The sequence below is a fragment of the Amia ocellicauda genome, chromosome 20 (genome assembly GCF_036373705.1).
Source record: "Amia ocellicauda isolate fAmiCal2 chromosome 20, fAmiCal2.hap1, whole genome shotgun sequence".
Lineage (NCBI taxonomy): Eukaryota > Metazoa > Chordata > Actinopteri > Amiiformes > Amiidae > Amia > Amia ocellicauda.
In genome coordinates, this window is record NC_089869.1 from 5,143,104 (window position 1) to 5,163,887 (window position 20,784).

The 20,784-nt window shown below is 39.1% G+C and overlaps 1 protein-coding gene across 4 annotated transcripts; it reads right to left on the bottom strand.

Moving 5' to 3' along the window:
- Positions 1-1,492: 1,492 nt before the first annotated feature.
- LOC136716128 (cilia- and flagella-associated protein 43) lies at positions 1,493-16,144 on the bottom strand. 4 transcript variants are annotated; one of them, XM_066693623.1, is made up of 18 exons: positions 16,060-16,144; positions 13,207-13,285; positions 12,898-12,969; positions 12,453-12,578; positions 12,082-12,186; positions 11,671-11,787; positions 11,152-11,334; positions 10,375-10,581; positions 9,760-9,849; positions 9,279-9,353; positions 8,713-8,838; positions 8,195-8,314; positions 7,538-7,645; positions 7,027-7,113; positions 6,800-6,888; positions 6,011-6,087; positions 5,126-5,307; positions 1,493-2,067 (listed from the first exon to the last, which is right to left on the bottom strand). In XM_066693623.1, exons 2-16 carry the CDS (start codon positions 13,273-13,275, stop codon positions 6,081-6,083), a joined length of 1,581 nt encoding a protein of 526 aa, XP_066549720.1. In that variant the 5' UTR covers positions 13,276-13,285; positions 16,060-16,144; the 3' UTR covers positions 1,493-2,067; positions 5,126-5,307; positions 6,011-6,080. The 4 variants fall into 4 exon arrangements, with proteins under 4 accessions (XP_066549720.1, XP_066549719.1, XP_066549721.1 ...); XM_066693622.1 differs by lacking the exon at positions 1,493-2,067 and having other exon boundaries at positions 3,610-5,307; XM_066693624.1 differs by lacking the exons at positions 1,493-2,067; positions 16,060-16,144 and adding an exon at positions 15,848-16,053 and having other exon boundaries at positions 3,610-5,307.
- Between the last annotated feature and the right edge of the window lie 4,640 nt (positions 16,145-20,784).

Sequence of the window (20,784 nt, forward strand, 5' to 3'; positions counted from 1 at the left end):
CTGTGGGATAAATGTGAGAGATATTCATTTTTTCTAGCTCATGTGAAGACAGATAAAAGTAGTTATTCTTCCATTCATCTGTATCAACATCAATATTATTAGTATAAGTAATGCAACTATTCTTTCTTTCCCCGGACTTTACTGTTTGTTGATACTTTTTTTTATGTTTATAATAGTTTTGAACACTTTACACTTAGTTACAAGACTGCTCTCTCTCTCTCTCTGTCATTTAAGCTATGACTTTGAGATCGCTGTCTGGCAGGCGAGTAGAGGGAAGCTCGGGCTGCAGACAACGTCACTACTCCTGACCTGGGGGGTGGATCACTTCCTCTGTCTGATTGATAGGGTCTTTCTGTTTGTGAAAGGACTATTTCCATACAGTTTTGTGACTTAAACTTGCTATGACTGTCTCATTCAATTATTTATTTTACATTGTTACACCTCAAGTCAATTCTCTATTCTCCCTCATACTCCATTCAATCACCATCAGAAACTCACGTGCTGAAAGTGGCAGCATTCTTTCACAAAACAAACTTTCCAACTCTCAGACCCTCTTCAACTTGGTTAACATCTGCATCCCAAAAGCTGTTCTTTCTCCTATTCCTAAATAGATATGTATTCAGGTTATATTTATCAATATGTATTATTTATATTTATACATATGGCACTTCATTGTCTTAGTTAATGAATGAATGAATTAATTAATTAATTTATTTATTTATTTATTTATTTTATCTCTTGGCAGATGCCCTTATCCAGGGCGACAAGGGCGTCTGCCAAGAAATACAAATAATAATAATTATTTACTTAACAAAATATCTTGGGAAATTTTGCCTTTTCATTGATTTCAATAATGATCCCCATAAAAACTAATTTTCAAGAAATGTGTCCAGTTAATTATTTCCTCAACGAAGAGTCAGCATGAGCACAAAGACATGCGCAGCTCATAGGTCTTTGTTTCAGCTTCCTCCTGTTGAAGTCCAATCTACATTGTCCAAGGCATATTGAAGCTGTTCTTATGTTGGGTTTTCCTTGAATTTGTCACCTGTCTATATATGTGTGTGTATATATTACAGAACTGTACTGACAAGTTCAAATGTATACCTTTTATTTAATTATTCATTTAAATATTTTCTAAAAAGAATGTAGTGTAGCGTAAGGTACACTTATAAATTTCAATTAAAGAAGTGAATTTATAGTATCACCTTATCACGAATCCTGGAATCTTGTAGAACTCAATTTCTGTAATAATTGGACGCAGACACCAATTCCAAAGATATAAATTGTCAAATGTATTCAAAACAAAGACTAAATGTAGCACTACACTAATTATACAAAAGGGAAAAACTAATTAAAATTCAACTCTAGATCAACAAATCAAAGACAAATCACTTCCGTGACCAAATCAAAGACCATGGGATCGCATATGATAACACACAAATCGTTAAACAAAAAAGGTTATAAACACATTGACTACAATACCGGTTAGTAAGACGAAGGTGAGTCTCTCATTAGTATTGTTAGTCAGACATTAAATAACTACGCAGGTTAGTATTTATGTCAGGTAACTTCTCGTTATATATATATCAGTCTCATTTACGTTTAGGTGCCGAGAAAGATCCTATCATTACTTGTTACCACAATTTCCCTTAACTGATTATTATTCAATGATTAAGGATAGGCAGGGCCACCAATAATCTAATGTCTATTAACTTGTGTCAACTAACTAAACAGTTAAACAGGAATGAGAAGATATTTCTCGGCGTTGACAGATTTTATTTCTAAAATTATCAACAAAACAGTTTAATGCAACACACATTTATATTTAAGAAAACTAAATGATATTACACATTCTAGAGTTATGAATCACAGATTAACATTTCTAATTGATTTCTCAAATGTCATGAATCATGAACTCCAAACTGTTAAACTTATCTGAACTTCGTCGCAGAGAGGCCTCTCTGTCTTCGGGCTCAGATAACAGCATGCGGCATGAGGTCCGTGTGGTTTGGAACAAAGGCAGTCCGGTTCGGCTTCGTTCCAAGAACTTCCACTCAGTCGATGCACCTGGAAGTTGGGGTTTCGCGAATGTAGAGTCTTTTCCAAACAGATTTTCCACTGGTTTGAAGGCTCCAAGGTTGTGCACAAAATCTTCTTTGTAAGCAGGGTTTCCACCATAGTTACTTGAAGACAAAGTCTTTGAGGAAAGCAGGGCCCTGTTTGTTCCAAGGGTCAAGTTTCTTAAGACTCAAATAGCTATTTAAATGACTGAACACTTTCGTATACAGTCGATTTGTCAATTGTCCAGCTGTAAAACTCCACTGATCAGGTGGGCACAGGCGGGCAGCGCAGTCTGTAAAGTTCTTTATTTAATAAAGTCCTTTAAAAGAATTCTTCGTACGACTCAATCTCCTTCTCCCAGTTTAACTCTTCTGTTGCCGGCAAAGACTTGGTTGGTTTCTGGTTCCGGTTCGTGCAACAGAGCTACAGGTTGAGCTGTGGCAGCGAGTTTCTGGTTCAGGTGAGAGAGAGCGAGAAAGAGGTTGTGCGCTGTTCTCTATACGTCTGTCCGATCAATAGGTGATTGGTTCTTGAGTTTTTGAGATTGGATTTCGGTTTCAGCCCCCAGTGTCCTATTGGAGGGGGGCTTGATTTATGACTGATGTCAATCCATGCCATCTTTTGGAAATGCCGGTTGGCCTGGGTTCGTAGCTCTATGTCGGGATTCCAGACATCTCATAGCAGGATTCCAAACTATTTGGCCTATTCTCGGTGCCATCCTCCCCAAAATTGTCACTTTGTTGTAAACCAGTTCCAAGCTGATGAGTTAAGGAAATCTGATAACTTTGGGGGGGAGAGGTCTTCTTTAGATCAGTGCTTCAGCTCAGAGCTAAAATGCTCTTATCAAAATACACCCAACATAACGCTGCAGTAGGAACAGTAGGAATTCAAAAATATAAACCTATATTCATGGGTCTAGTTTCAATTAAAACAACACTGTAGAAATCCTTTGTATTTTTACTCTGTACTCTATGGGGTGCCGTTTGTGTCATACATAATTTAGTGCACAAAAGCACTATGCAACTTTTACATTTTGTGCATGAGATGCACTTTCGTGAGTCACATATTTGATTTGTGAAACCATCATGACACGTGAGACATATTAGCAATCAGACATATAGTGCATACTAGTTGAAATTATAAACATACCTATTTCAAATACCATCAGCAGACTGGACAAATTTAAAACCAGCCAATATTAAATTAATCAGATTAAAATATCTGGATCTGATAAACATTCAGTGGGTCCCATTTCCTGTTTCAAACGAGGGGGTACAATTTGTCTGATTCACAAAGCGCCTACCTCATTCCCCCAACAAAATTATACCTATGCCTTCATGCAACTGTTATTTAACGTATTTGTTCTCCTCTATGCAAAGAGAAACAAGACCCCCTGATTGTTTATCAGCTCCAGATATTTTAATGTGATTAATTCAATATTGGCTGGTTCAAAATTTGTCCAGTCTGCTGCATTGGGAGTTACTGACGGTATTTGAAACTGAGATTACAAAAAATATATATGTTTACAATTTAAACTCGTATGCGCCATAACTCTGATCAGATTTGCCAACATGTCTCATGTTACGATGATATCACAAATCGAGTAATGAGCATTTCGTCCCACAAAATGACCATTTAATGCACATAATAATCACATTTAGTCCCACAAAATGACAATTTTATGCATATAATTTACATTTAGTCCCACAAAATGATCATTTCCTGCACATAATTCACATTTACTGCACATAATGTGTATTTTGGCACAACATGACCATTTTGTCCCACAAAATAACAATTTCATGCACATAATTAACATTTCGTACCACAAAATGACCATTTTCTGCACATAATTCACATTTCCTGCACATAATGTGTATTTTGGCACAACATGACCATTTTGTCCCACAAAATAACCATTTCATGCACATAATTAACATTTCGTCCCACAAAATGACCATTTCCTGCACATAATTCACATTTCCTGCATATAATGTGTATTTTGGCACAAAATTGTCATTTCGTCCCACAAAATGACCATTTCGTCCCACAAAATGACCATTTCATGGACATAATTAATTTACATTTAGTCCAACAAAATGACAATTTCATGCACATAATTCACATTTAGTCCCACAAAATGACCATGTCCTGCACATAATTCACATTTCCTGCATATAATGTGTATTTTGGCACAAAATAACCATTTTGTCCCACGAAATGACCATTTCATGCACATAATTCACATTTAGTTCCACAAAATGACCATTTCATGCACATAATTAATTCACATTTAGTCCAACAAAATGACAATTTCATGCACATAATTCACATTTAGTCCCAGAAAACGACAATGTCCTGCACATAATTTATATCTCCTGCACATAATTCACATTTCGTCCCACAAAATGACCATTTCCTGCACATAATTCACATTTCCTGCACATAATGTGCATTTCCTGCACATAATTCACATTTAGTCCCACAAAATGACCATTTCCTGCACATAATTCACATTTCCTGCACATAATGTGTATTTTGGCACAAAATGACCATTTCGTCCCACAAAATGACCATTTCCTGCACATAATTCACATTTCCTGCACATAATGTTTATTTCGTCCCACAAAATGACCATTTCATGTACATAATTAATTCACATTTAGTCCAACAAAATGACCATTTCATGCACATAATTCACATTTAGTCCCACAAAATGACAATTTCCTGCACATAATTCACATTTCCTGCACATAATGTGTATTTTGGCACAAAATGACCATTTCGTCCCACAAAATGACCATTTCATGCACATAATTCACATTTCCTGCACATAATGTGTATTTTGTCATACAAAATACTTATTTCATGCTTAGCAATTTTGTGAATGAAAAGTTAAATGTACTTTGCCTTCCATGGACGGAATGAACACCCGGGTATGCATTATGTCCATGAAATGACATAAGGAAAAATATATTTTGTGCACAAAATGTAAAAGTAGCATTTAATTTCGTGCACGAAATTACGTATGACACAAACGGTGCCCCATAGTACTCTGTCATACTCTTTCTGCTCTTTGTTCAAGTTGGATCAGGGCTGGGAAGGTCTTCATTCTCACTCTTTCCACGTCTGCTCAGAGGATGGCAACTTCCTGAGCTTGTGCTTTGGCCAGGTCCACCAGTCTTTTTCTCTGGAGGATGTCTTTGTACCGTTCCTCTGCACTGCTCTCCTGATTCTGCTCCACCGCTGGTGACAGAAAATGCAAAGTAATTCACAGTAAACGGGGGCACGTCACAACACGAGTCAGAGAGGCTCGTAGGCAGAACACCATTGCTGTCCTCATCACCAGAGAATAGGCTGAAAAACCTGTCCCTTTCTATGCTTTCCATGGTGCCATACAGTAATCCCTTGCCAACCGAGATTGCCTAATGAGATTGAGTATGTAAACAATTTGTTGTATAGACTGTGTACAGTTTCATGTACCCACGGATTTGTGTTCCCATGAGATTTTTGGACAGTCATGCTTTTATCCCTTTTTAATGAGTAAATACTTTCAGTACTTTCCAGTGCCAAGAGAAATAATTTGAAACATTGTGAAGGTTAATGCAGATTTGTTATAAACATTATATGGAAATGTTTAGGCACAAATCATTGTAAGAGATGGAAAGATCACATTTCTCTATACATCAATTTGAGAGCCATTGATGATTCTTACAACATACCAGGGGCGTCGCTAGACCTCAGCTCTCCCCGGGGCTGACAGTGATTTCTCCGGTAGGACTGGGGTGGGGGATAGTGGTGCTGGCGGTGATTACTCCGGTAGGAGCGGGGGGTGGGGGGTGCTGACAGTGATTTCTCCGGTAGGGGGGAGGGTCAAAAGATCCGGGGCTATTACAAATTGATCACCCGGTTCTAATGACACCAATGCAACATACATATTGGCACTTACCTTTTCTTCCATGGAAAGTGTTTTCCCACAGTAGACAAATAGGACAAATCCTTGTCATAATCTGTCTCGCTCAAGTACTGAAAAAGAACAAAGCGTTTCATGACTTAATTCAAATGGCCAGCCAGGTGCACACACATTGCTATTTCAATCCCGTGTCTCCCAGACATGTCTGTTTTAATTCACTTCAACCCACAAGTGTGAGGGAACAATGCTGTTGCGACTGATGTACCTGGTCTCACGATTACTGTACTGACTGCAGTGGCGCAGCAAGGCTAATCAAATGCCATCCAGTCCAGTGCACAGCTTATCACTAGTCAGTGAGGTAGGGCAGTTATACAGCAATGTGGAGCCTGCAACTTTATATGATGTTATTTCCATTACTGATTTTTTATCTTCCACCTGCAAGTCCTGAGTTTGCAGTTGCCAATTATAACAGCAGTCTAGTGGAGGTCAGCTACACGTAATGTACTGCCTGCATCTCTCTGGAGACCCGCATCATCTGAATATCTTGAGCTTGGTTTCTTTGGTTTCTGTATTTGGTTTCTTTCTTTCACAATCTATAATCCCACTCTAGCCCAAAAACACACACTGGCATGCCCTACTGTCAACTTTTGAGTCCTACACCCTTTTTAACACTTTGTGGATGACATTGTGGCTTCATAGCTGGTCAAGCAATCAGCACTAACTCAGGATTAAAATACAACTTCCAGTCATGCACTGGAAAATGGCATCTCATTGTTATTCATCATGTTCCTCTTCCTCTGTGATGTGAAAGTCATCTGATTTTACCTGGGTTGGCACTTGTACAACTTGTACAGGTGTTCTACTACATGGCCAGGGACATCAGAGAAGTCTTTCCTGAAACCACGGTCCATCAGCTGAGTGGGAGTAAAAATAAAAATAATTAAATTCATTTGAAAAAGTAAAGGTTTAATTATGATTATCAATAACGTGAAAGTTTATGGGAGTTTGACACTTTGGGAAAGGGGGCTACATAAAACCTGCAATAAACTCACGTTGTCTTCTGCAACAGCATTCTCATAGGTCTCTCTGAAGGCATCAACATCTTCTTTGTGCTTCTTCAACTCCTCTGCACTGTCACGCTGTGAACAACAGGGAAATCAGTTTCATTATGACTCGATGTCATATCCTCCAAAAATAAAACATAACAATGCAATGCTGTTCCAAATCGCAGTATTGTTTTTGCTGATTAAAGGTCAGTACAGCCCCAGCCTTCAAACAACACAATTGGATGCAAATATGAGCCATGATCAAATATACAAGCCCCTGAATAAAACCTTTATTGGATATGAATTGTCTATTGTTAACAAATGTAGGTGTTATGCAAGCTTGTTGTTGCTGGCACTCCCATAAATCCACCAAAGCTTTTGTATAGCATGTATTTTCTGTTTAATCTTGTCTTATCAACAACTCTGTTGGGCATTTTACACAGCTGAATTAATAGTATTGACTAAATAACTGCAGTAAATGTAAATACATTAGGTGTTCTGTGAAAGAGACAGCTACCTTTATCTTCCTGGATCTTTCCAGTTTTACTTCGAGCTTTTTCTGTCGGATTTTCATGGTTTCCTCCACATCAGTGGAATATGACAGATGTGCGATTCGGATCTCTGACTGAAAATTAAAAAAAGAAACAGATCTAAGGCAGTAAAATGTAACATTCATCACAGAGCTGCTTTTCTGGTCATCTTGATTGCCCTTGTTTTCTCGTATGATTGTTCTTTATTTTACAAGTATTAAAGTTGACATTAATAACAGGAATATCAATCTGAAGGCTGCCATGTTCTAAATGTATGCATCATATAGCCATAATGCTACAGTTTTAAAAGTATGCAAGCACAAAACCTCATTGACTTTCTATTGAATTATGGCTGCATATGGCAGTTAAAAGCAAGACCCCAGCCTTTAAAATCTCAAAAAGTACTTCAACAAGAATCCACTAAATAAGAATGCTAAGATATGTAGAAATGTACCAACCACCAACCCATTGATCGGTACAGTTAGAAATTATTTAAAGTGTGTTCAGCTGTTTCATTTTGTATCATAAGCTTTAGAGAACATCCCGCTGGATGAAGGACATACATATGTAAGATATGATATTGTAGTGTTCGAGCCCATCCCCCGTCCCTCCCCCGTTGTTGCAATTAGAGTATATTCTTTCACCTGACAGATCGCCTTTTCATATTGCAGTTTTCTCTCAGCGAGCCGGTCTAGTTTTTCATCAAAGACCTGGGTTGCATCCTTAATGGAGGTCTGCAGTTTCTTCAGTTCTGCTTCTAGTGCCTTTACCAAAGTTAAAAGTCAAACCAGAAACACACAGTCAGTAAAGAGACTTCAACCACAGCAATCATTTATAAGCTCTTTTAATAAACATGGTGTGCCATTCTAAAATTCTGACTCATGTTTTTGGTGATATAATAATGCATTTTATACTGTATATTCCCAAATGAAGGTTGGTATAAATATCGGCCTTTGCTGGCATAAATCAATGGTAGGAACATGCTTTGGTCAGTAGTGCCCTATCGTCTCCAAATTCTGGTGCTTAAATGATTAGACGTCACTCAAGAGAAGTAAACAAGTGGGGCGTCAACCAATGGGTTCAATGTTCACATTTCAAAAGATCACATCTCTAAGACTCAGCCCTAAGGCATAATTAGTGTTAGAAACTGTTAGTTTACTACCTTTCTGTATTTTTCCTGTTCCTCTTTCAGCTCCTTCACTTTATTTTCATACTCTTTAAAATCCTTCTTCTCCTCCTCAGTCCACTGCACTTCTGGTTTGGACATGAACTCGGGCTGTGGAATCTCCTGAAGGCATCACAACCGAGACCAGGGGGTCAGTGTAGACAAACATAGATTACACCTATAACCATGGGGTTTTCTTCTGCTTATAATTACACAATTGGTTGAAAAATAGACTGGATGGGATCTTTGGATCAATAAGTTTGTAATGAACACCAAATGAGCACAATGGGTCAAATTACCTCCTCTCTTTTGGAAACTTAGGTTTATAAGATAAACTAATAAAAGGCTGGGTTTGTTTCTTTATACAGCAACAGTTGGGAGCAAAGCTGTTTATATTTGATCCAAAACACACAATCATACAGCACTAAAAGTATGTATTTAGCTGCCTAAAGACCAGCATAGAACTAGTTCTACAAATCACTTTTTAAATATTTCAAAACAGTTTCAAGCATCCTTATGCATAATTCATGATTGACAACAACCCAGTCTCTTCAGTTCCTCACCTTTTTCAAAATATCCTCTTTCTTATCCTCCAGAACTCCCCACATCATGTCCCAAAGGGCTCTCTCTCTATAACACTGCAGAGAAAGGGGGGTTTCAGGGTACTGTTGCACTACCAGCTCTGACATTCAAAACACAACGAGTTCTGCAGTGCTAGCAGGCTTTCATCAGGCTGCTTTATAGGAAAGACTGCTTTTCAAATTTGCAGAAAAAAAAATGCTCTTTTTCCAAAATTAAAGAGAATGAATATTATCATATTATACATCATCTCAACACAACTCTTTTTCCACATGCATTCTACGCCTTCCACATAAAATGTACTTTAGTTCCCATCATGTTTATTAGAATGATATGCCACCTTAAGCATATTTTACTTTAAATACTGTACACTTATCTTTCTCATGCCTTTGCTATTCTTCCGCCAACCCAACTGTACACTCCAACACAAGTTTAATTTTCAAATTTCTTTCTCATGTGTGTTACCTTGGCAGCCAGTCTTCTTTGTTCTTCAGTCTTGGCTAGTTCCTCTGCTTTCAACTTCTGTTCTGGGGTGATGTATTTTTCAACTTTAATCTGGAAATACAATGACAGTGAATCTAAACACTATAAATCACTAGTATCTCTAAACCCTTGCAGCAAAGTCAACTTTTTATGAATGTATTTATGTTTCAGCAGAATTCAATTGATTCATGTTATGGTCACTAAGATTGACTGTAATGAGTTGACTTTAACCACGCTCAATTTTCAACTTCATTATTATTCTGTAAAACTGTGACCTAAGTTTCAGATCATGTGCCTAATGCTGTGTGATTGTGGTAGTTATAGAAATATATAAAAACAGAACAGTTCAAATGAGTGTATACTACCACATGAGGTGTTGTGCACATAAGAACATAAGGTACATAAGGTAACCAATGAACGGGGAACATATGTTTTGGGGTTAGCAGTAACTAATCAACCTTCTGCTTTCTCTAAACAGGCCATTATGCTGCTTGCCTACTCAAGTGGCCATTTCATTCTTCTTGATTTTCTGTCAGCTCTAATCCCAAAAGCGTGATATCACAGCCAACACCCAACATCACAGCAAGTGGTTCCTACCTCCGAGTCGTCCACAGTGAATAACCTCTCTGGCCTCTCGTTGACAGACAGCGTTGGCTCCCACAGCATCTCCTTCAGGCCCAAGTCACCCATGATTTCCACAATCCTCCTGTTCTTCTCCTTCACACGGTTCATCTCCTCCTCCTTCTGCTTATACACTGCGTCAAACTCCTCATTGAAGGCCATTTTAACATTGTGGATAACATCCTGGGTGGACAAACATTTCAACATACAAACAGAACATTGTTTACCTTTATTCAGGGTTTAGTGGTTATTTAAATTACCAACTCCACACTTCAAAAACAACATGACTGTTTCATCCTCGTCTCCCCTTTTTTGTGAGCAAAGTCAGTCTGTTCAGATTTTTCTTTCTTTGAATTTAAACAATATATTAAAATGTGTCTGCAATTCACAATAATTGACTGTTGTATTATTGAAAGTGTTCCCACTTTTTTAAATGTAGAAATTGTTACACATTAGGTTGGACTAAGCCATTGAATTGAGCAGCAGCAATGGCCTGTTTAAATATTAGCTCATGCAATATATGAACCTCTGACATCTAAATATTGATGATTTGTGCAATTTCCACTGGACCTGGACAAGAAATGAAAAAAAATGAATATGAAACTGACTGACATGTGTTGTGCCGAATTTTGCCTGGTAATGAATGGGGCAGATTAAATTCATCTTGTTTTGTTATGCCACAGTAGGCTGTGCTTCACTGCTACATCAGAAAACCTCTCGGACCTGACAGTAAGCCGGCTGTCAATGCTGTACCTGCAACAGGATGGTCTGGTTGATCTTCTGCTCCCTGGTGTGCAGCTCAAACTGATTGTACAGGTGAGGGCTGAGGACACCACATTGAGCACTCAGACTGCCCATGAGAGCTGGGCTCTCTGCCTCTTCACCCCCCTCATCTTCATCCTTCTGAGGTGCAGTCTTGGACTCGTCCTCCACAATCTGCAGAGGAGTTTGTGGGAGCACATCAGAGGATGTCTAGCCCTGTCACTTGCTCTCATCTTTTCAGAATTAAAAAGATCTAGATGTGCACCTTCCAATGTCCTCCTGATTAACATGTATGTTTACACTAGAGGAGCAACACCCTAGAAACGGTTGTCATCATTTCACTTTGGCACATACTAATGACTTTACTTACAGAACTGCTTTGAAAACTACAATAGAGTGGTAAGAAGGACTAATTAACTCCAACCATCTACACAGGGTCATAGACATGCAACAGTGTTGTAAATTCAGCCAGCTATACAGGGCGAAATTGTTGAAGAGGGTGGGAATTACACTGAGATCTGCCTGTTCGATCCTCCGCAGTGTTTTCACTCTCTCCAGCTCCTCCATCTCTCTCTGGGTGCGCTCCTTCATGGGGTAGTTCTTCACCTCATCCTCTTGGTGAAAAGCCTGAAAGAGGGTACAGGGTTACACCAGATTATGCCCAACCTCTTCACATCACTTATTCATACACATCTAGATGTATCTCTGATCTGCTCAACATCAGCCCAGTTTAGATCTCAGGATTATTACATTTTCTCAACTGATGAAACTTAACTTAAAGCACAACCTTAACTTTTAAAATGTATCTAGGATTAACATTGACATGTGTGAAATTGTTTAAAGCCTTTATCACAATGTTGTGGATGTTGAGATTGGCTGCTCCCCTTTGATTCTTGTTGCATATAGTGTTGGCCTGGTTACCTTGATTGCTCGCCCTTTGACCTTCATGGAGTCCCAGCATTCCCTTTTGATGACATCATACTGGTAGCAATAGGCCAGGATCTGCATCTCCATCTCATTACGGACCTTATAGACACAGAAATGCACCAATGAAAATAGGAGACAGGTCAAGGCCCATCTTTCACATTGCTTTGATGTTAGCAAATCCAAGAACACCATCCACACTTACCATTCACATACATAACTCTGCATCACAGTTACCACAGTGGGAAGGTGAGCAATACTGTATGTATCTGAGTATGGAAAATATTGTATCTGGAAGATATTAAGATACTTAATGCATATGCTGTATAATACTATTTTAGACAATAAGTTGAGTTTCTCTCCGTTACCCTGGCGACTTCGTCTTCAATCTTAGCTTCCATCCTTTTGTGTTCTTCGATGTCCAGGTTAAACTCCCAAATCTCCAGCTTCTCATTCTCAGGCAAAGTCTCGTTCTCATTCATCATGTCCTGGATCTATAACCAGAGCCTCACAGTCACTGCCCTGCTCTCCGACAGCTGGACAAAGCCACTGCACACACATTTCTCTACCAATAGACAATGGTGCAGACTTGTTTATCATGTCAAGAAATTCATAGGATTTGGTAACATTTTAGACTTCATGTTGATCTCCATACTGAGATCCATTTAGTTAATTTCAATAATATACACTTAGCATGGTCCGCTATAAAAATACCAGTCTGTGCTTTTATATTACCCAGTCTCTGTTCTGGGATTACGAAACTGTGATGAATAGATTTGTGATGTTTTGCACTTAATGGGTTGTGTTGCTTACGGTTTTGCGCAGCTTCTTGAGGTAGTTTCTGATGGTTTCTCTCTCTTCCTGCTCTTTCTCCTCATTGACTGCCTGTACAAATGTTAAAAACATTTCAAACATTTGAGCAGAGTAGTAAATAATAAAATAATAAAATATAATGTTACAAAATAATCAAAAATGGTCTGCACAGACTGCTTATTCCAGGGCCATACATAGTACTGGGTATAATACTTTGTCGTTGCAGCAGTGGCACTCTTTGGGATTACAGTCAGTTCCTTGCACATAGAGTTTTGCAGAAAGTCCAAGGAATTGAGTTGTGTTACTTACGGTTTGGCACAGCTGATCGATGGCATCACCATTTTTTTTTCTTCTTTTCCAAAAACGTGTTCTACTCATTTGTTCATGCCTGTACAAATGTAAAAAACATCCAATTCCAATTTCATTTAGTTGCGTCAGTTTTCAAAATAAAATGTTGGCATTGATCATACAGCCTGAAAACGTTTCATAACCCTAGAGAAATAACCCAAGGCTGTATTTTTCTAGTCTATTGCTCCTTCAGCAGTTTAAGAAAAATATATTTTCTCTCATCGGCTCATGATTTGGAGTGATGTTGCAATCATAATGCCCCTGCAGACATTTGCTTTCTTGACCAAATCCATCAGAAAAACACCTTCATGTCAAATACTAAAGTGCTACAGTGAGGGAAAAAAGTATTTGATCCCCTGCTGATTTTGTACGTTTGCCCACTGACAAAGAAATGATCAGTCTATAATTTTAATGGTAGGTGTATTTTAACAGTGAGAGACAGAATAACAACAAAAAAATCCAGAAAAACGCATTTCAAAAAAGTTATAAATTGATTTGCATGTTAATGAGGGAAATAAGTATTTGATCCCCTATCAATCAGCAAGATTTCTGGCTCCCAGGTGTCTTTTATACAGGTAACAAGCTGAGATTAGGAGCACTCTCTTAAAGGGAGTGCTCCTAATCTCAGCTCGTTACCTGTATAAAAGACACCTGTCCACAGAAGCAATCAATCAATCAGATTCCAAACTCTCCACCATGGCCAAGACCAAAGAGCTGTCCAAGGTTGTCAGGGACAAGATTGTAGACCTACACAAGGCTGGAATGGGCAGCTTGGTGAGAAGGTGACAACAGTTGGTGCGATTATTCACAAATGGAAGAAACACAAAATAACTGTCAATCTCCCTCGGTCTGGGGCTCCATGTAAGATCTCACCTCGTGGAGTTTCAATGATCATGAGAACGGTGAGGAATCAGCCCAGAACTACACGGGAGGATCTTGTTAATGATCTCAAGGCAGCTGGGACCATAGTCACCAAGAAAACAATTGGTAACACACTACGCCGTGAAGGACTGAAATCCTGCAGCGCCCGCAAGGTCCCCCTGCTCAAGAAAGCACATGTACAGGCCCGTCTGAAGTTTGCCAATGAACATCTGAATGATTCAGAGGAGAACTGGGTGAAAGTGTTGTGGTCAGATGAGACCAAAATCGAGCTCTTTGGCATCAACTCAACTCACTGTGTTTGGAGGAGGAGGAATGACCCCAAGAACACCATCCCCACCGTCAAACATGGAGGTGGAAACATTATGCTTTGGGGGTGTTTTTCTGCTAAGGGGACAGGACAACTGCACCACATCAAAGGGACGATGGACGGGGCCATGTAACGTCAAATCTTGGGTGAGAACCTCCTTCCCTCAGCCAGGGCATAGAAAAAGGGTCGTGGATGGGTATTCCAGCATGACAATGACCCAAAACACACAGCCAAGGCAACAAAGCAGTGGCTCAAGAAGAAGCACATTAAGGTCCTGGAGTGGCCTAGCCAGTCTCCAGACCTTAATCCCATAGAAAATCTGTGGAGGGAGCTGAAGGTTCGAGTTGCCAAACTTCAGCCTCGAAATCTTAATGACTTGGAGAGGATCTGCAAAGAGGAGTGGGACAAATTCCCTCCTGAGATGTGTGCAAACCTGGTGGCCAACTACAAGAAACGTCTGACCTCTGTGATTGCCAACAAGGGTTTTGCCACCAAGTACTAAGTCGAAGGGGTCAAATACTTATTTCCCTCATTAACATGCAAATCAATTTATAACTTTTTTGAAATGCGTTTTTCTGGATTTTTTTGTTGTTATTCTGTCTCTCACTGTTAAAATACACCTACCATTAAAATCATAGACTGACCATTTCTTTGTCAGTGGGCAAACGTACAAAATCAGCAGGGGATCAAATACTTTTTTCCCTCACTGTAGATAAATCAGCTTCACATGTTGGCCACACAATAAAAGAACTACTGTTACAAAATAATCAGATACGGTCTATACATTTGTAAATACATTGTTTAATCCATCACATCTTCAAGTCTGAACTAAAACTTTAGAGATAATTGGTTTTAGATATTAAGGGATTAAACATTATATTCCACACATTCAAAAGGATTAAATTAAATAAGTTTAAAAACAGATGTTTTGCTTATTGCTTTAACAAAAGTACAAAACAATAAATAACTACTTAATTATTAAAAATATATTTTTTAATGTATAATAAATAATTATTTTATATCTATACTTAAAATAACATCCAAAGTAACAAATTACAAATGAAAGTTGACATTATGGATGTTAGTTGGTTGCTCTTTGTTGTTTAAAAACCTCTTTATGTATTATACTATATAATGAACAGCTGTGTCCTTATAGAACACAAAGCAAGCATAGAGATGTCTTTTTCAGGGGGTCCTCAAGGTTTCTCCTTCCATGACTAGGCAGCCTAACTGCTCCTTTTGGATTCTCTAGGGCTATTTAAGATGAAAATGTCCCACAAGGATTGCTTTAACAAGTGGCTGTATTTTAGATTTGATTTGAAAACTGTTACTTCTGTCACGCTCTAAAGGATACAAAAAAATAAATAAATGAGGAAGCAGGAGACTCATTTGTGTACAATATCTTGTACAAACCATTTTGATATACTTTGCTGTGCACCAGGTATTAAATCACTTATAATTTTCTCAGAACAGTTCTTCAAAGGATGCAGCCGGAAAACAAGCAACCCTCCCCTGTGAAGTCTGTCAGAGGTGCAGCTCTCTTAGCTATAACTGAAACTGGCAAGTATAGGTGTAAGACGGCACCCTGGCCAGAAACACGATGTGTTAGACCATTTAAACCTCACCCGTCCAAATCCCCAGAAACGCCCTCATCACACAGTTTATTGACGGCTGACTGACTGAGGGCACAGCGACACGTCAATTATCGCATCGTCCATCTCCTAGGCAACGGCGAATGCAATGACGTCACAAAAAGCTGATGCACTACACATTATGAGTTGCTGTGATGAAATTCACTTAATCACTTTGATTTTCAGTGCGAGTTTAAATCCAGCCCTCAGTCGGTTGGTGCTTTTGGTTTCCATTGACCGTTGTTACGTCATTTTGTTCTCAACGAATTACACAATGTACAGTAAAGATTTTGATCTTTAATATATTTCGTTCATCGAGATCCGATGTGTGATTTAAGTGTTTGAGCAGTGTATATTTCACCTTAATACATTCCATGTTATATAATCATCCCTTTCAGCGTTCGAACTCTTATTGTGCTTTGAATAGAATGTGTAAATTAACATGTAATTGCCTGATACAGGAACTGATGTTGGAATTGCAGTCATGTTATGACAATCCACATGGGACAAAATGGCCTTTCCAAAATGTTGTGCTGGCCAGACTATAGACTCTGTCAAACCTTGAGTCATACAGAGGTATTGCAGACAGGTTTGATACCAGCAATCCAGTAATATGCAACCATCTACACTAATTATGTACATTTGTATCTCATCACCTCTAATACAAGATGCAGTTAAAACGGTTACAGCACCGGTACAATAGGAAGTTGTCATCCGCTAGAATGTCAGTAGAAAGAGCTTTTAGGTTTCTGCTGCATCCTCTATCATATCTGCATGGGAACCCTGGAGCTCAATGAAGTCACGGACATGCCTCAGGAACATGAGGATGTGGAACCAGGGGTTCCATCATGTGATCAGGATGGAATCGCCAAGATATATGTTTATAGACTATAAGAAAGTACATAATCCCCTGCCCTCTGTGTATAACCATTGTAAATAGTTATGTGATAAAGCATGCAAAATGAAACTGAGTTAGAAAGAGAAATAACAATCCTCTCCAGCCAATACAAATAAATAATATCACTGCTTTTCCACTATTTTTTCTAACAGTTCAATAATTCTGTCCTATTTTGCAGAGACAGCTTTCATTTATTTTATCAGTTCAATTTCCCTACATTGTCTTCTATCCCTCTGTTTCTTCCCTCTTGTGCTGGTGCCATTCATTGGTTTCTATGAGGGTTTTTAGCATCTTGGTCCTTTTTGCAGACTGATCTCCTGTTCAGTCAAAAGCTTCCCTGCTGTATTTCCACCAGGTGTCTTTCTTTTTGTATGATGTGTTGGGGGAGGGAGGCTGGCGTCTCCGTGGCAGTAGACACATTCAGTCCCAACGTTGATGGCAGTGATTGGGAAGTGACTGTTGAAAGGGCAGATTGTGGAACAGACACAACTGGGAACAGGTTTGTTGCCACAATGGGCCCCCCTGTGTCTTGCAGAGCAGACTATCCATTGCTTGGGTGGAGAATAGGTTACACAACTGAAATTGTCTTACACAACTCTCATGTGTGAACTGTGGCCTATTCGGAAAGGCAATAACTTTAAAAAGCATAATACTGTATTTTTCAGTCACAGAACCTCATACTGAAACTGCCATTGTAGGAGTTAAGAAAAGGACTTCAGGAGAATCAACAGACTGAAGGACTACAGCTTATGTACTGAACATATATGTAATGATTATAGTAGATTAATGTGCAGGTACTTTGTTAGTTAAATGAGCTTTGAATGTTTCATCTATTATAATATTTGACATTATCTTTAACCTCTAGACAAGATCATTGTATGTTGTTGCTGACAATGGAAAGAAAATGATTGTACTCAGGGGGGCATCTAGTGGTCAGATACAGTCACAGCAGGAAAATTACATTTTAAATCCGTAAACATATCAGGGAACACATTTTTTTCCTTTTCAATTTAGTTTTATACTATGACTAGTTTTAGACCACACTGCCCATCTCCTTAATTTCCTGATCACCATATATAACAATCTTTCTCAACCGCAGCAGAGAGGGCCAGGGGATCCTTAACAGTACATGAATGTTCTCATTTGGGACAACGTGCGTTTCCATCGGGCTGCTCATGTCCACAACTGGTTCCATGACCATCCCAGGTTTACACTTCTCCTACCCTATTCCCCATTTCACCCCACGAGTGTATGGCTTTTCTCCAGGTGACGGAGGAGATCAGTGACATCCCAGCGGAGTCCTGTCAGGAGTGGATGTGCCAAGCCACATGGCGAGCCTGGTTCTAGGGGGGGCTGGATGCCGCATCACCCCCTCAAATTTTTGTCATGCCCCCTCAAATAAAAACAAGAAAAACGACCAATCAAACAAATTACATTTTCAAAATGATATATTTTCCTAATTTCTGATTGGTTGGTTTGACAATATAAAAGTCTGAGACGCAGCGCGCAGGCTATAGGCTGTCTGTCTGATCAGTTGCCAGTGTCACTGGTTTTACATTACGAAATGCATACATTAGCTTTAGACCTTAATTGTTGGTGTTTTATATCTTATACATTTTTTATTTATTTTTACTTTATTTAGGGGGCATTCTTTTTGTGGGGTGGTGGTGGTTGATTGTGTACAGTTGCAGGACGAGGGCTTTTGATAGATGCTAGCCATGGGCTGAACACAAGTGTACCCTCGCAGCCCATTGTTAAGTCATTCCCTAAATCAGGAATTTTCAAACCGGTTCTGGAGTACTCCCTACCCTGCTGGTTTTTGTTCCAACCTAGGTCTTAATTTCTTAATTGAATGCTATATTGCTTTGTTAGGTCAATTAAGGATTCAAATAAGCAATTAAGACCTCAGTTGGAACAAAAACCAGCAGGGTAGGGAGTACTCCAGGACCGGTTTGAAAACCACTGCCCTAAATGTATGTTTGTTCAAACCACTCGTGCATTCAATCGGAGCTGGTATGGTGAAAGACCGTGGATGGAGTATTCAGTCAACCTGGTCGCATGCTTTTGCTTCCCCTGTTGCAAATTTGGAAGCACAAATGATAGAGCTGTAATTTTTACAATGCACTAGATAAGGATAAGGGATTTCAAAGGCATGTGTCTAGCCAATACCATTTGCAAAATACAGCGTCATGTGCAGAAATGAAACAGGAGGAAAGTGGTGAGACCATATCCTACAGTATTTCTGAGGGCCTACCCAGTTAGAGAATAATAGGCACTATGTCAAAAGCATACAGTAGGTGAAGTTGTGAGATTTTTAGCAGTCAACGGGTTTCCCCTTTGTGGAATCTTTGAAAGTGCTCAGGCAACAAACAGCGAGGGCCATATGTCTGCTGGGCTGTTCATGAGGCTGTTTGAATATAGCTTAGCTAGGGATACCAAACTTTGTGAAATAACACACAATATCCCTCAAAATGCAAAGTACACCTCTACAAATATGCAAAATTAAATAATTGATTCTTTAGCCAGCTTAGTACTGAATGAGGTAAAAAATAATTATGAAAATGCAGATACAGTAGGGTTCTGTATAAAAAGTGATGGAACCAGAGACAGGTGCAAATATTGAGAATCTGTCTGTTATGGTTCGTTTTGTATGTGATTCGGTTCCCAAGGAACATCTCATTGGTTTGCTTGACTTAAGTCAGTTGGATGCTGAATACACAACAACACAGCTTTTGAAACATCTGTGTGATGGAAGTTACAGTCCCGATAACATAATCAGCCAGTGTTATGATGGTGCATCTGTTATGAGTGGGATCAGGGGTGGTGTGCAGGCATTATTGCAAAAGAAAATAGGCAGGGACATTCCATACATACACTGCTTTAACCATCAACTGCACTTGGCAGTGGTGCATGCAATGCAAGCACAGCCATGTGCCAAAACATTATTCGAGCCATCAGGATCTCTTCACTCATTCTTTCATCGGCACTATGTTTCAAATAACTATGATGTCCCTTGTCTTAAAAGATTGTTAGAAATAAGGTGGACAAGTCACTATGAAGTAACAAGGTGCCTGGTAGAGAATCAGAATACTTAATATTCTGTCTGAGGTCTCAGAGGATAGTGCAGCAGCAATGGAGATATGCACAGAGGCATCAGGGCTGTTGAAAAAGCATCATTTTTTTTAAATAGGTAAATTTCTTTTAAAGGTTCTTGGTGTCTTGAAGCCGGCTAATTCTATTCTGCAAGCTCACTCTGTAGATCTGTGCAGTGCTGGGGAGGTAATCAGTTCCTCTTTGCAGGGTTTGAAAGATATCAGAGAAGATGAAATGTGGAGTCATTTTGAGATAGTAGATAGCCCTTCCTGAGAAAAAGAACAATGAGCACACAGCTGGCAGACAGCATTATTCTCTCCACTGCTGGGCATGCAGACTCTGATTCATCTAATACCCCCAGTCAGTCACTCATGATAAAACTTCTAAATATTGTGGATAGAGCAATTGATAAAATGGAAAACAGATTTTCAAGGAGAAATATTGATCTGACAGTATGACAAATGAAATTCAAAATGCTAAACCCATGCTGCTTAAGAAATTCTATGGTAATGTGAATCTTTCAACAGTGTGTAACCATGTACAGGGATATAAGGAAGCATGTCCAGAGCTGCATTCATTTTATGTGACTGCTTTAGTTATTGGGGTATCCTCAGCATCTTGTGAGATTTCATTCTCTACTTTGTCACGGGTCTTAACCCCCTTCCGTTACACTATGCTACATGATAGGAAAAATAATGTGGTCATTTTGGCCCAAGAGATGTCAATAA

Excerpts from the sequence above, each read along its gene's own strand:
- LOC136716128 (XM_066693623.1), bottom strand. The coding sequence starts at position 13,275 with ATGAGTAGAACACGTTTTTGGAAAAGAAGAAAAAAAAATGGTGATGCC. Across the intron at positions 12,579-12,897 it reads TCAAGAAGCTGCGCAAAACC|ATCCAGGACATGATGAATGA; the intron begins GTAAGCAACACA and ends CTCTGGTTATAG. Across the intron at positions 7,646-8,194 it reads ATGAAAAGGCGATCTGTCAG|TCAGAGATCCGAATCGCACA; the intron begins GTGAAAGAATAT and ends TTTAATTTTCAG.